General features: G+C 39.1%; 2 protein-coding genes across 3 annotated transcripts in view; both read right to left on the bottom strand.

Moving 5' to 3' along the window:
- Positions 1–1,376: 1,376 nt before the first annotated feature.
- Positions 1,377–11,835, bottom strand: LOC121731421 (cuticle protein 8-like). 2 transcript variants are annotated; one of them, XM_042120833.1, is made up of 3 exons: positions 11,766–11,835; positions 1,578–1,996; positions 1,377–1,488 (listed from the first exon to the last, which is right to left on the bottom strand). In XM_042120833.1, exons 1-3 carry the CDS (start codon positions 11,775–11,777, stop codon positions 1,416–1,418), a joined length of 504 nt encoding a protein of 167 aa, XP_041976767.1. In that variant the 5' UTR covers positions 11,778–11,835; the 3' UTR covers positions 1,377–1,415. The 2 variants fall into 2 exon arrangements, with proteins under 2 accessions (XP_041976767.1, XP_041976768.1); XM_042120834.1 differs by lacking the exon at positions 11,766–11,835 and adding an exon at positions 2,272–2,291.
- Positions 5,039–12,298, bottom strand: part of LOC121731423 — a 45,109-nt gene continuing 37,849 nt past the window's right edge. The window contains exons 8-12 of the mRNA XM_042120839.1: positions 11,244–11,407; positions 11,103–11,151; positions 9,232–9,246; positions 5,215–5,633; positions 5,039–5,124 (exon numbers count right to left, since the gene is read on the bottom strand). Coding sequence (XP_041976773.1) covers positions 5,052–5,124; positions 5,215–5,633; positions 9,232–9,246; positions 11,103–11,151; positions 11,244–11,407 — 720 coding nt within the window. The 3' untranslated portion in view covers positions 5,039–5,051. The remainder of the gene's footprint in view (positions 5,125–5,214; positions 5,634–9,231; positions 9,247–11,102; positions 11,152–11,243; positions 11,408–12,298) is intronic.

The following is a 12,298-nucleotide window of genomic DNA, read 5'->3' as shown; positions in this document are numbered from 1 at the left end:
GAGCGTATTCCCTCTTAAAAGGCCTGCATCTTTTCTGATGATGCGAGTGTCCATGGGCGACGATAGTTGCTTTCCATCAGGCGACCCATTTGCTCGTTTGCCCCCTTATTTCATAAAAAAATAAATAATTCGTAACACAACAAGTGTGTGATTTTTTTTCTTTACAATTCGGAATGTGTATCGAATTACTTGTCATCTATCATTTTGCCCTTATCTCCAGTTCACGAGTCCACAAGTCACAAGTTAAAAATTTACTGGTGATTACCAGTTATTTAAGTTAAAAATGGGTCTGTGTAGCTTTCTCATAAGTTTAACCGTGAGCCAAACGGGCTTCCGTATTGATTAGATGAACAACAATTTCATCTGCGAAAATTCTCGAAAGTAGTAGCTAACAGAGTTAGGAAGAATTAAATAATATTTCTATTTGATGGTCCTAAAATATGGATTGCTCTATTTGGAGGCCAACGTTAACTGTTAAATTGTATAAATAATAACCAATAAATATACAAAAAAACAGCTGGTTAGGGTTTCGTTTTTGGTTTCTGTAATCATTGACTACGGAACCCTGGAACGTAACCTTAACCAGATGATTTTTTGTGTAATATAGGTTGGTTAATAGTTCTATAATTTAACAGTAACATTGTTAGCCACCACTTTCGAGAATTTTCATCATCATCATTCATCAAAATGACGCTAATCACGAAAAATGTGTTAAATAGTAATCAAGTCAAAAAAATGTTCTAGCGAACTTGTACTTTTAAGGGGAAAAAATCAAAAAATTTAAGAACACTTTACCACCTTATATTCGCTTCACACCACGTCAGTATGGCCCCGTGCTAAGTACCTGAAGGACTTGTGTTACAGGTACCAGACAACGGAAATATATTTAATACTTTTATACTATACATATATTTAAGATTTTTATTTTATGATACACATATTTAATACCCATCCATGACCCAGGAACATTGAAAAACTTTTTGTTCCGTCGGTGAGATTCGAACCCGCCCGGCTTGTGTTGCCACACACTTTAACCATTGAGCCACGGAGGTCGTTTTTTTTTCTTATGCTTTTTTATGTATCTTTTATTTATATTTTTTATGTATTATTATGTATATATGCATAAATAAATAAAAATAAATATTTGGTCTGGTTTCAATTCCTACAACGTAATTCTCTCAATTGCAAAAATCAGCAAAGTACTAGAACTATACATATTTTAATTGAGGATGGCATGATATTGTGTTATGTTCCTAATATAATCTTATTGTCTGTCATAAATACTTTTATAAAATATGATTCTTGAACTAAATAAAAGTAAAGAGATATTTGTGTGTAAAAATTTCATTTACATTTTCATTTTTGGCACAATATTTACAAAAGTATAAATAACTTAGTTAAAATTATATCTGGTATCAATAATGATGGTAGGCAGGGGCGTGGTGGGGATGGACAGCGGGGGCGGAGTTCTCCACGACGGCGTTGAATCTGGAATTAAAAAGTTACACGTTATTTTATATTGTTATGATAGGGTAATAATGATGTTTTCATCACGATGTGTAGGCGAGTGTTTTTACCCGTGGTGGTCATCGGCGGTGTAGTGCACGCTGCGCACGGAGCCGTCGGGCTGCAGCAGCGAGTAGGAGCCGTGGACGGCGTCGCCGTCTCTGGTCTCGTGCTGCGACTTGTGGTCGCCGGTGTGGGGGTCCGCCACGGAGTACGAGTAGTCGTACTTGGGGTGAGCGTACTCGTCGTGGGCGGCGTAGTGGGCAGCCGGGGCGTACGCCAGGGGGACGGCGTGGGCCACGGGAGCGGCGTAGGCTACGGGCGCGGCGTGGCCGGCGTAGGTTAGCGGTGCGGCGTGGGCGGCGTAGGCCAGCGGTGCGGCGTAGTGGCCGGCGTCGTGGCGGACGATGCTCTGTGAGGAGACGGCGTGGCCGTGTCCGCCCAGCAGACCGGCGTTGGCTGCGGCCAACATGGCGCCGAAAGCTAAAATCTGCGAATAATAAGTTAATATTACTTTCGGGTTTTCAGACTCACAAAATTGATGACGGGCGTAATTAGCATTCAACTTTAATTCTTGTAGTTTGGTAAATAATACGAAGACAGTGTTTGTAACTACTACTGCATTTAATTATCGATTGCATTAAATTAATGAAATTAAAAATGGATTACATGTATTTTATGCTTATTTAATTTGATTACTTTATAGTGCCTTATCTAACATATAAAACATCCAAATCAACATCAAATCCGATTATTAGCACTTACTTTGCTGAACATTTTGTGTGTAATTTAGCAATCAAGAGTAGATTGAAGTCAGTAGACCAGCGGTATGGTTTTATATAACGTGACTTGGCGGCGGCGCGCGGTGGGGAGAAATGCTTGCTCGGACCTTGACTCTGTCAGTTACGTCAAGGTCACGAGTTTATGAATGGCCGTAATGCCTTTGTCATTTTACTACGAGCTACGGTAAAAATGTAACTGATATGTGAGTTTTTTAAAGATTTCTTTTAATTTTTTTAGTGGGTATAATGATCAGAATTATTATAGAGTAGAAAAACATGAATAATTTTTAAAATAATATTGGAAATTACGATTAGTACGAGCTTAAAGAAAGGAAAACGGAAACCCGTTAACCCATCATCCCCAAGCGGCACCCGGCTGTCGGTTTTCGCATAACAGTTGAAAATCTATTGTTTCTGTGATTCCCACGATTGAGGTAAAATTGATAATGTTAAGCTTTGTTTTCTTAGAGTTCAGGACTTTCTGCGTAGGTAAGTACTATAGTTGAATTACGTTATGTTCGCCCGTCTGTTCGTCGACAAACATGCATCAGATTACCATTAACTATCCTTAAAAGTATTATGATACGTAATAATATAATTTTATTTTAAGTTTGTACAATAATTACACTTGTTAGATATAAAGTGTAAGATAAAAGCGGCACGGCGTGACTTTCCGCCCACGGCTCATATCCGCCCTATTTGCCCAATGCTTTTTTACTGCAATACGTTGTTATGAAAGCTTTGTTTTTAGATATAAATAGTTCAATAACTTTTTGTTCACTTACTACTTAACCTAACTCTACGGCAAAGACAAAAGATATGCCTGATATCAATAGCCTACCAAAATCATTATGGTTAATGCAGTCGACGTATGTATGAATAATATTATAGGACATATCGTTTACCGCATTACTGCAGCAACTTTGATTTGATTTTCATGAATGTGGGAAAATCAATTTCCCGTACTAAGTGGGAGCTGTGTCACAGTTTTAACTAGTACAGCTCCTAACGCTAAAATCACTGATCTTGTATTTAAATTAAATATGCCTTATTTACGAGTATAAGCTTTTCAATGTGTATGATTTGAAATAAATAAATAATAATTATTTGTATAATTTATAAGTAGTCGTACTTTTGGGTATTGCGCACACACTTGGGTACAAACAACTCCCGGTCTTAATCAGGGGGAGCGAAGCGGGAGCCATGCTTCGGCACGAATGGGCCGGCTCGACCGGAGAAATACCACGTTCTCACAGAAAACCGGCGTGAAACAGCGCTTGTGCTGTGTTTCGCTGAGTGAGTGAGTTTACCGGAGGCCCAATCCCTTACCCTATTCCCTTCCCTACCCTCCCCTATTCCCTTCCCTTTCCTACCCTCGACTATTACCCTGTTCCGTTTTAAAGGGCCAGCAACGCACCTGAAGCTCTTCTGATGCTGCGAGTGTCCATGGGCGACGGAAGTTGCTTTCCATCAGGTGACCCGTTTGCTCGTTTGCGCCCTATAAATGAAAATCACTATGTTAAAACACAAATCAATAGGCGTGATATTTTTCCGTAAAGTGTACCACAAAATGTTCAGGTTGTGGGATCTCGCTTTTTTTTATGTAATAAGGGCGCAAACGAGCAAACGGGTCACCTGATGGAAAGCAACTTCCGTCGCCCATGGACACTCGCAGCATCAGAAGAGCTTCAGGTGCGTTGCTGGCCCTTTAAAACGGAACAGGGTAATAGTCGAGGGTAGGAAAGGGAAGGGAATAGGGGAGGGTAGGGAAGGGAATAGGGTAAGGGATTGGGCCTCCGGTAAACTCACTCACTCGGCGAAACACAGCGCAAGCGCTGTTTCACGCCGGTTTTCTGTGAGAACGTGGTATTTCTTCGGTCGAGCCAGCCCATTCGTGCCGAAGCATGGCTCTCCCACGTCTTACACGTTTGTCAATAATACATTGCATTACATCGGACGCACGGATGCCGTCGCCGAGACCGGTCTAGAAAAAGATGGAGCGTGAGCTGGAAGCATGGTGTCGCAGAAAAAAGAAAGATAGAAGTATTTGAGCGAAGCCTTTGCCCAGCAGTGGCAGAGTTAAGGCTTATAATGATCATTAATTACATCAATACATTACACGTAGATCACCACAAGATCTCCACCAATTTGTGAAGTTTGCGGGAAGTTCCTATTCAGTATTGCTTCCATTTCTAATTCAATTCAAAGGCATTTTTCACATGATAAGGGTCCCCTCAGACAATAAAGGGTTTTGTGGTTAATACTACTGTATAACACTGTCTGTACAGAAATTGCAGAGAGGAGAATGTTGTATAGTGCTGGTAAAAATATATTTTGTGGCTATGTTTATACACTTTACTAAGCCAACAGAATCTCATGCAGCACTTTTAAGACAAAATTGGTTAACGTTAATAAATGACACAGCATTAACATCACAACAACAACTAAAACTTGGCAAAATTTTATTGCATTAGATATCTTAAAATGCAACTCATTAGACACATCTAGTGAGTTACAATTTAATATATCTATAGTCTTTAAAGTGTATAAAATTAAGTTTTACATTTTTTTAAATGTATTTTTTTTGTTCTTTATTTTTTATTCAGGCATCTTGGCATACTATATTTTGTGTATTGCAAAAGTAGCAAACACCATGAGATTTATTGTGAAGAGTAATAAAAATGTTTTATAGGTACTTCAATTATTTTTATTTACATAATATTTACAAAATTATAAATAGTAATACTTTTTGGTAATCAAGAATCAATAATGATGGTAGGCAGGGGCGTGGTGGGGATGGACAGCGGGGGCGGAGTTCTCCACGACGGCGTTGAATCTGGAATAAACATGTCGGAATGATTACTTAGAAACTTTAGAAACTTTGTGATAAGGCTTGCTCATAATGTTGAAGTAGGTGTAGTCTTACCCGTGGTGGTCATCGGCGGTGTAGTGCACGCTGCGCACGGAGCCGTCGGGCTGCAGCAGCGAGTAGGAGCCGTGCACGGCGTCGCCGTCTCTGGTCTCGTGCTGCGACTTGTGGTCGCCGGTGTGGGGGTCCGCCACGGAGTACGAGTAGTCGTACTTGGGGTGAGCGTACTCATCGTGGGCGGCGTAGTGGGCAGAAGGGGCGTACGCCAGGGGGGCGGCGTGGGCCACGGGAGCGGCATAGGCTACAGGCGCGGCGTAGCTGGCGTAGGCCAGCGGCGCAGCGTGGGCGGCGTAGGCCAGCGGCGCGGCGTAGTGGCCGGCGTCGTGGCGGACGATGCTCTGTGAGGAGACGGCGTGGCCGTGCCCGCCCAGCAGCCCGGCGTTGGCTGCGGCCAACATGGCTCCAAAAGTTAAGATCTATTCGAGATAAAAAAAAGTTTTAAAAATGATTGAAAAACAAAGACTTTTAAAGAATGACTGCTAAATCATTTATTTTGTTCTTCTATACAAAAGACATCAATGACCAACAGACGTCAGTTTTTTTAATCCCGAAATTTTTTAAAGTGCTAAATGTAAATATTTCACTTAGGTAAACACTATTTTGGTATTACAAAACGCGCTGGTAATAAACTTAAATAACAATCTTTCATCGATTTTAATTAAATTCGCAACTCACTTTGCTGAACATTTCGAATGGATTGCAATACAACAAGTACATTGTTATCGGGGCCGGGCTGTGGTTTTATAGAACTGTGGTGTGGCGCCGCGGTGGGGAGAAATGCGGACCTTGACTCCACGTATCATAACTATTGCAAGGTCGTTTATTGTGGTAGGTTTTGACAACTTTTGGATGTATGTATGTGAGAATGCAATGTAAATCTGGGAATAACAAGACCAGGATGTTGAGTGTCCTGGTCATTGTTATTACTTATATTATAAAGCTGAATAGCTAGTTTGTTTGAACACGCCAATCTCGCAACCTACTAAACCTATACTAATGTAATTTCGCACAAATATAGAGCAACTACGACGAAGGCCGTAGACTTTTTTTTGTTGTGAAAAATGGACGGTTCCTATAATATTCCTTAATTATACGCGGGAGTAGGCAAATGCATAATATAGTTATTCATAAATAGGTTAAACCGATAAAAATACTCGTATGGGTACAGTTTTAGCCAGAATGAAATTCAAACAATATCTTTGAATTGTTAGACAATTTTAAAGTTTTTTTTAGGTTCTCAAAAATAGGTCATGATAATAATATATTATGCAAACATTTATGTTTAGGGAGATGAAAAACGCACAGCTCCCCACTGCGTTTTTCATCTCCGTGGAAATATTCATTTATAATATGTATTATTATATTATTTAAAATATCCAAAATTATATTATTATAGTTAACGCTGACGTTTGATACAAAGTGATTTTTCTTTAAATTTTTTTTCTCCAAGTCTTTTGATTTACCACAAGTTTTTCTTACATTATAAAAAATGTATTACATGTAATGTTAAAATTATTTTTATAAATGTACTCAGAAGTTTAACGTTGAATTTATTGCAATACGTTTGTTGTCTGTTAAATGTTAACTAGCTATTTGACCGAGCTTTGCTCGGTATTCGATAAAACACGAATTAAATGACATTTTCGAAAAATGATTCCCAGCTAGATCGATTTATCGCCCCCGAAACCCCCTATATACTAAATTCCATGAAAATCGTTGGAGCCGATTCCGAGATTCCAATTATATATATACAAGAATTGCTCGTTTAAAGATATAAGATATTATTATTGAATACATCATATTTAAATCTTGCCATACTAGAGCCATCCGTCAACCTAAAGACCTGACTATTAGCAATCCAAAATCGCTATGTTATACTGTCGTTCATTTAATATAGAAACTTGTTTTAGTTGGAGTGCAGCTTATAAGGGTTAATTCAAATCGCAACGCGACGCGTAGATGCGTTTCCAAATTTGTATAGATTTGACAGATTCGCAAGACGTCTCACGCAATTGAAATCTGTCAATTTAGTACAAAAGAAACGCATATGCTCGTCGCTTTGCGGTTTGATTAAACCCTAAGTAACCGATTCATAAATTTCCGGGGGAGACTCCGGAATGTAGCGCGTGTCACGTCGCCGTTAATTCGTGATAAATTGATAATGTGTAGTTGTTAAGTTTATATAATTTTTATGTATGTTAGTCATTAAGGTATATATTGTATGGGCCTACGTAGCCTGATTTAAATAAATAAATAAAATAAATAAATAAGAAAAGTGCTCACTCGTATCATGGGAAACCGGACTAAGCACGGGATATGCAAAAAATATTCGCGTAAATCGTGAGTGTCTAACATTTAATTACAATTGCCTTGGTTTTGTCAATTCGCCTAGCACGTTTCTGGCTAACCTCGAATGACTCAACATGCGTAATTTTAATACTTAAAACGCTAAGTAAAAAACTCATGTATAGCACTGATATTTTTATGAATGAAAATATATCTGCTAACATATTATGTTAATATGTTTATTGCCAAAACTTTTTTACACATAATATACCGATTCCATATAATAATTTACTTAATAACCGGAATTTTATTAAAAAAAACAGTTTACAGCGGTCCTTGCAATAAGCACTGCGGGGCTAAAATGGTCGCTTTGGAGAATTATATTGTGAATCATAATATGATTATTTTTTTAAAATCGCAAAATGCAATTATTGTCTAGTAATTTGTACTAAATTGACATTTGTCAGTTTGACAGTTTTGACAATTTATTTGCTGAATTGATTGAGAGAAATTGCTAAATGTGACCATTATAGCCCTGTAGCTCGTATCGCAAAAACCAGAAATAAGATATGAAAGGTAAAGGTGACAGATCAATGCAATGATCAGGCTAAAATATGTTTCTAAGGTAGGTTATAATTTAGATGTCCAATAGCAAACTTTTTAAGAAATCCGACCCATGAGGCATTAAAAGTGTACAAGTGCAGTATTGAATGCAGATTGCAGTCAAAGTCACATAGAAAAAATATACTGATGGTTGAGCTTTTTTGTTATTTTTACATTAAAGTCTATTTTTCGCTTTGTGAAGACCTTATTTATAACAGTCGTCGTAACATGTAAATATATTTTTTATTACATTTCTATTAGTCGTCTATAAGCTATTCATCCTACGAATAATAAATAAGGAATCGAAACTCACATACTATTACCGTTTTAAATTTGGTTCCTTTTGATCTGTCATGTAACGTCAGCCTAGTACCGCTCAAGGTCACCTAAATATTGCAAATGTATTGAAATGTGTACCTAAGGTACACTTTTTTGACAAGTATTGTGGAGTATGTTTTTTGAGGGAATTACTTTTCCTTAGTTTTTATTATTCGTAGTATTCATCATATCCTTTTGTCTCGCTGTGCGCATTGCAATGCTCGTCTCTGTAATGTTACATTACAAGCGAATGCTCCCGGTGAGGGAGCACCTCTACAGGCACAAGTTCATGAGTATATTATTGTATCATCGAAAAAATTGATTCATAGGTAATTGACGGACCTACGCCATTTGGTCGGGCTATGTCAATTCAATATTAGTCTGATGGCTGGGCTTGACATATCGCGACCAAATTACGTAGGTCCGCCATCTGCCTATGAATCAACTTCTCGACCTACGTTTGTTACTTTTTCACTAAAAAACTACTTAACGCATTTTGATCAACTTTGATAGTAGATTAGGCTCAAATATAATATTGAAAATAAAAAAATCGGCCAAGTGCTAGTTGGACTCGACCATGAAGGGAACGAAGCAGCAATAAGGTTTATTTTTATGAAATTAAAAGGTTTTTGATTTACTTTTATATTTCAGTTCATTTAATGAAAGTTAAATTGAGGTTTTCCATTTATGACGTAAAAAAAAGACTACTAATTTGTTGGTAGTTTTTATAGTAATGTACATCATATATTTTTTTGACCTATCATGCACCTATTTTAGAAGTTGGGGGGGCGACACACATTTTACCACTTTGGAAAAGTGTCTCTCGCAAACTATACTAGGTTAGAAAAAATCCATACTATCCATTTTTGTATCAACATTTTAATACGGTTTGCAGACTACACCTACTTACCAAGTTTCAATAGTATATAATATGCTCTTATAGTTTTGGAGAGAAGTTGCTGTGACATACGGACGGACAGACAAACAGACATGACGAATCTATAAGGGTTCCGTTGTTGCCATTTGGCTACAGAACCCTAAAATATTAAATGATCCTGCTATTTACCTTCTACCTATACAGTACCTATACAGGCCTAAGCAGGCCCGCAAGTAAAAGGTAGAAAAAACTCCTGTTAAAACAAACAATGAACTAGGCAGTTCTGAAAATATAACATAAATACAGGTCGAATTGATTGAAGGAACTCCTCGAAATTTACGACAGCCAAAATGATTACCAATTCTAGCAAAGGTTGATCTTTTTTTTTTATGAAATAAGGGGGCAAACGAGCAAACGGGTCACCTGATGGAAAGCAACTTCCGTCGCCCATGGACACTCGCAGCATCAGAAGAGCTGCAAGTGCATTGCCGGCCATTTAAGAGGGAATAGGGTAATACGGGAGGGTAGGGAAGGCAAGGGAAGGGAATAGTTGAGGGTAGGGAAGGGAATAGGGTAGGGGTTAGGGGATTGGGCCTCCGGTAAACTCACTCACTCGGCGAAACACAGCGCAAGCGCTGTTTCACGCCGGTTTTCTGTGAGAACGTGGTATTTATCCGGTCGAGCCGGCCCATTCGTGCCGAAGCATGGCTCTCCCACGTCTAAATCTTTAAAACTTTTCCTAATATTCGTAAACGATTATCCAAACCCTGGATGGATATTGACCGCGTTGTGTATCTCAATTCGTTACCGGCCATGGAAATATTAAAGTCAAACTTTACGGATCTAAGTTTGCTAGCATCGGTCGGGCAGTGCCCGACGGGCACATAGGTAGAAATGGTAAAATATGTACGACCGAAGGCAGTATGTTTGAATAAACCTCTCATCATGTTCTCTGGGAGAGTTTTTTCTGCCAAGACGAAAGAACTACAATGCTAGACAACCTACAGTGTAAATATGATGTCGCATACTACGGTGATATCGTGGACAGCACTATAGGAACTTAATCCGTGCCTTCAAGCGTTTTTGTCACAATTATTATTGGCAACAGTCTAACACAACAAATTGCAATTTTTTTCCCTTCGAAGAAAGGATTTTTCAAAACGATAAGTATCTGAGGTTCAAGTTTCCTGGGTCTTTAATGTAAATTAAAAATTTCGTGTGTAATATAGATCCAAAAGTAGTAGATGGGTGTTTAATTTGCTAAATCTCGATTTTAATAACATACATTCACGCGGACGAAGTTGCGGGCAGCAGCTAGTAATATATATAATATTATTACTAGCTGTCCCGTCGCACAAAAAATGGTCGCTGTTAGTCTCGAGTTGTAATAATTTACTATTATTTATTCAACAAATGCACTTATCAATATAAATAGTACCCAGTAGCCGATTCTCAGACCCACTGAATATGCATATAAAATTTGCTAGGAATCAGTAAAGCCGTTTCGGAGGAGTACGGTAACTAACATTGTGACACGAGAATTTTATATACAAGATTTTTGTGATTTGTCCGACGTTAAATAGTAATGAAACTCAGTATAATTAATAGTGACTCGTGAACACACTAAAATATACTATTCAATAGTTTAAATTGTTATTTAGATTAAGGTGGTAATTTCATAAACATTATTTCATTCATGTTTTATTTAGTAGCCTCATATTTACAAAAGTACAATAAATATTTACAGTTATGTGGTTGAATTTTAAAATTAGGTTATTCAATAATGATGGTAGGCAGGGGCGTGGTGGGGATGGACAGCGGGGGCGGAGTTCTCCACGACGGCGTTGAATCTGTAATGAACAGGTAATCATTATTACTTGGTTTAATATAAGAAAGCTTGTGGCATGGCTTAATCGTAATGTTCGAGAATAGGTGGTCTTACCCGTGGTGGTCATCGGCGGTGTAGTGCACGCTGCGCACGGAGCCGTCGGGCTGCAGCAGCGAGTAGGAACCGTGCACGGCGTCGCCGTCTCTGGTCTCGTGCTGCGACTTGTGGTCGCCGGTGTGGGGGTCCGCCACGGAGTACGAGTACTCGTACTTGGGGTGAGCGTACTCGTCGTGGGCAGCGTAGTGGGCGGCCGGGGCGTACGCCAGGGGAGCGGCGTGGGCGGCGTAGGCCAGCGGCGCGGCGTGGGCGGCGTAGGCCAGCGGCGCGGTGTAGTGGCCGGCGTCGTGGCGGACGATGCTCTGTGAGGAGACGGCGTGGCCGTGCCCGTCTAGCAGCCCGGCGTTGGCTGCGGCCAACATGGCACCGAAAGCTAAGATCTAAAAACGAAAGTGATCCTTAGTAAGATCCTAAATATATTGAAAATTGTTAGTAATAAACACCTTTTTACTTTATCCACCATTCGATTATTTATAACAACTCTTTTAGATTTAAAGAACATTTTATTTTATTACTCACTTTGCTGAACATTTTGTGAGTACGTAAGACAAGATTGTGTTATTGGTATTCGTGAACAACAGTTTTATATAACGCGCCAACTTCTCGGTGGGGCAAAGAAATGGGACCTTGACACTGTAATCTGATTGTGTTTTCAAGGTCCAAGTGCGTGTAATACGATCGTATAATTGATAGACACATGGAAACATTGAGTGATTATAACAATGTGATAAAAGGTTGGATAATGTCTGGCCCAGGTATCATTATAGGCTATGAAATTATGATTAGCATTTTAATCATGGACAGTGAAACTTTTCATACTTCAATCAAGATTAACATTTACTTATTTTATTACTTAGTTAATTATGAAAATATATTTGAATTGAATTTGAACTGAACTGAATATAACGTGGGAGAGCCAACTTTGGTACGAATGGGCCGGCTCAATCGGAGAAATACCACTTTCTCACAGAAAACCGGCGTAAACAGCGCTAGCGCTGTGTTTTGCCGAGTGAATGAGTTTATCGGAGGCCCAATTCCCTTCCCTACCCTCT

Source organism: Aricia agestis, chromosome 10, assembly GCF_905147365.1.
Source record: "Aricia agestis chromosome 10, ilAriAges1.1, whole genome shotgun sequence".
Lineage (NCBI taxonomy): Eukaryota > Metazoa > Arthropoda > Insecta > Lepidoptera > Lycaenidae > Aricia > Aricia agestis.
This window is presented reverse-complemented; position numbering and strand designations above follow the sequence as displayed.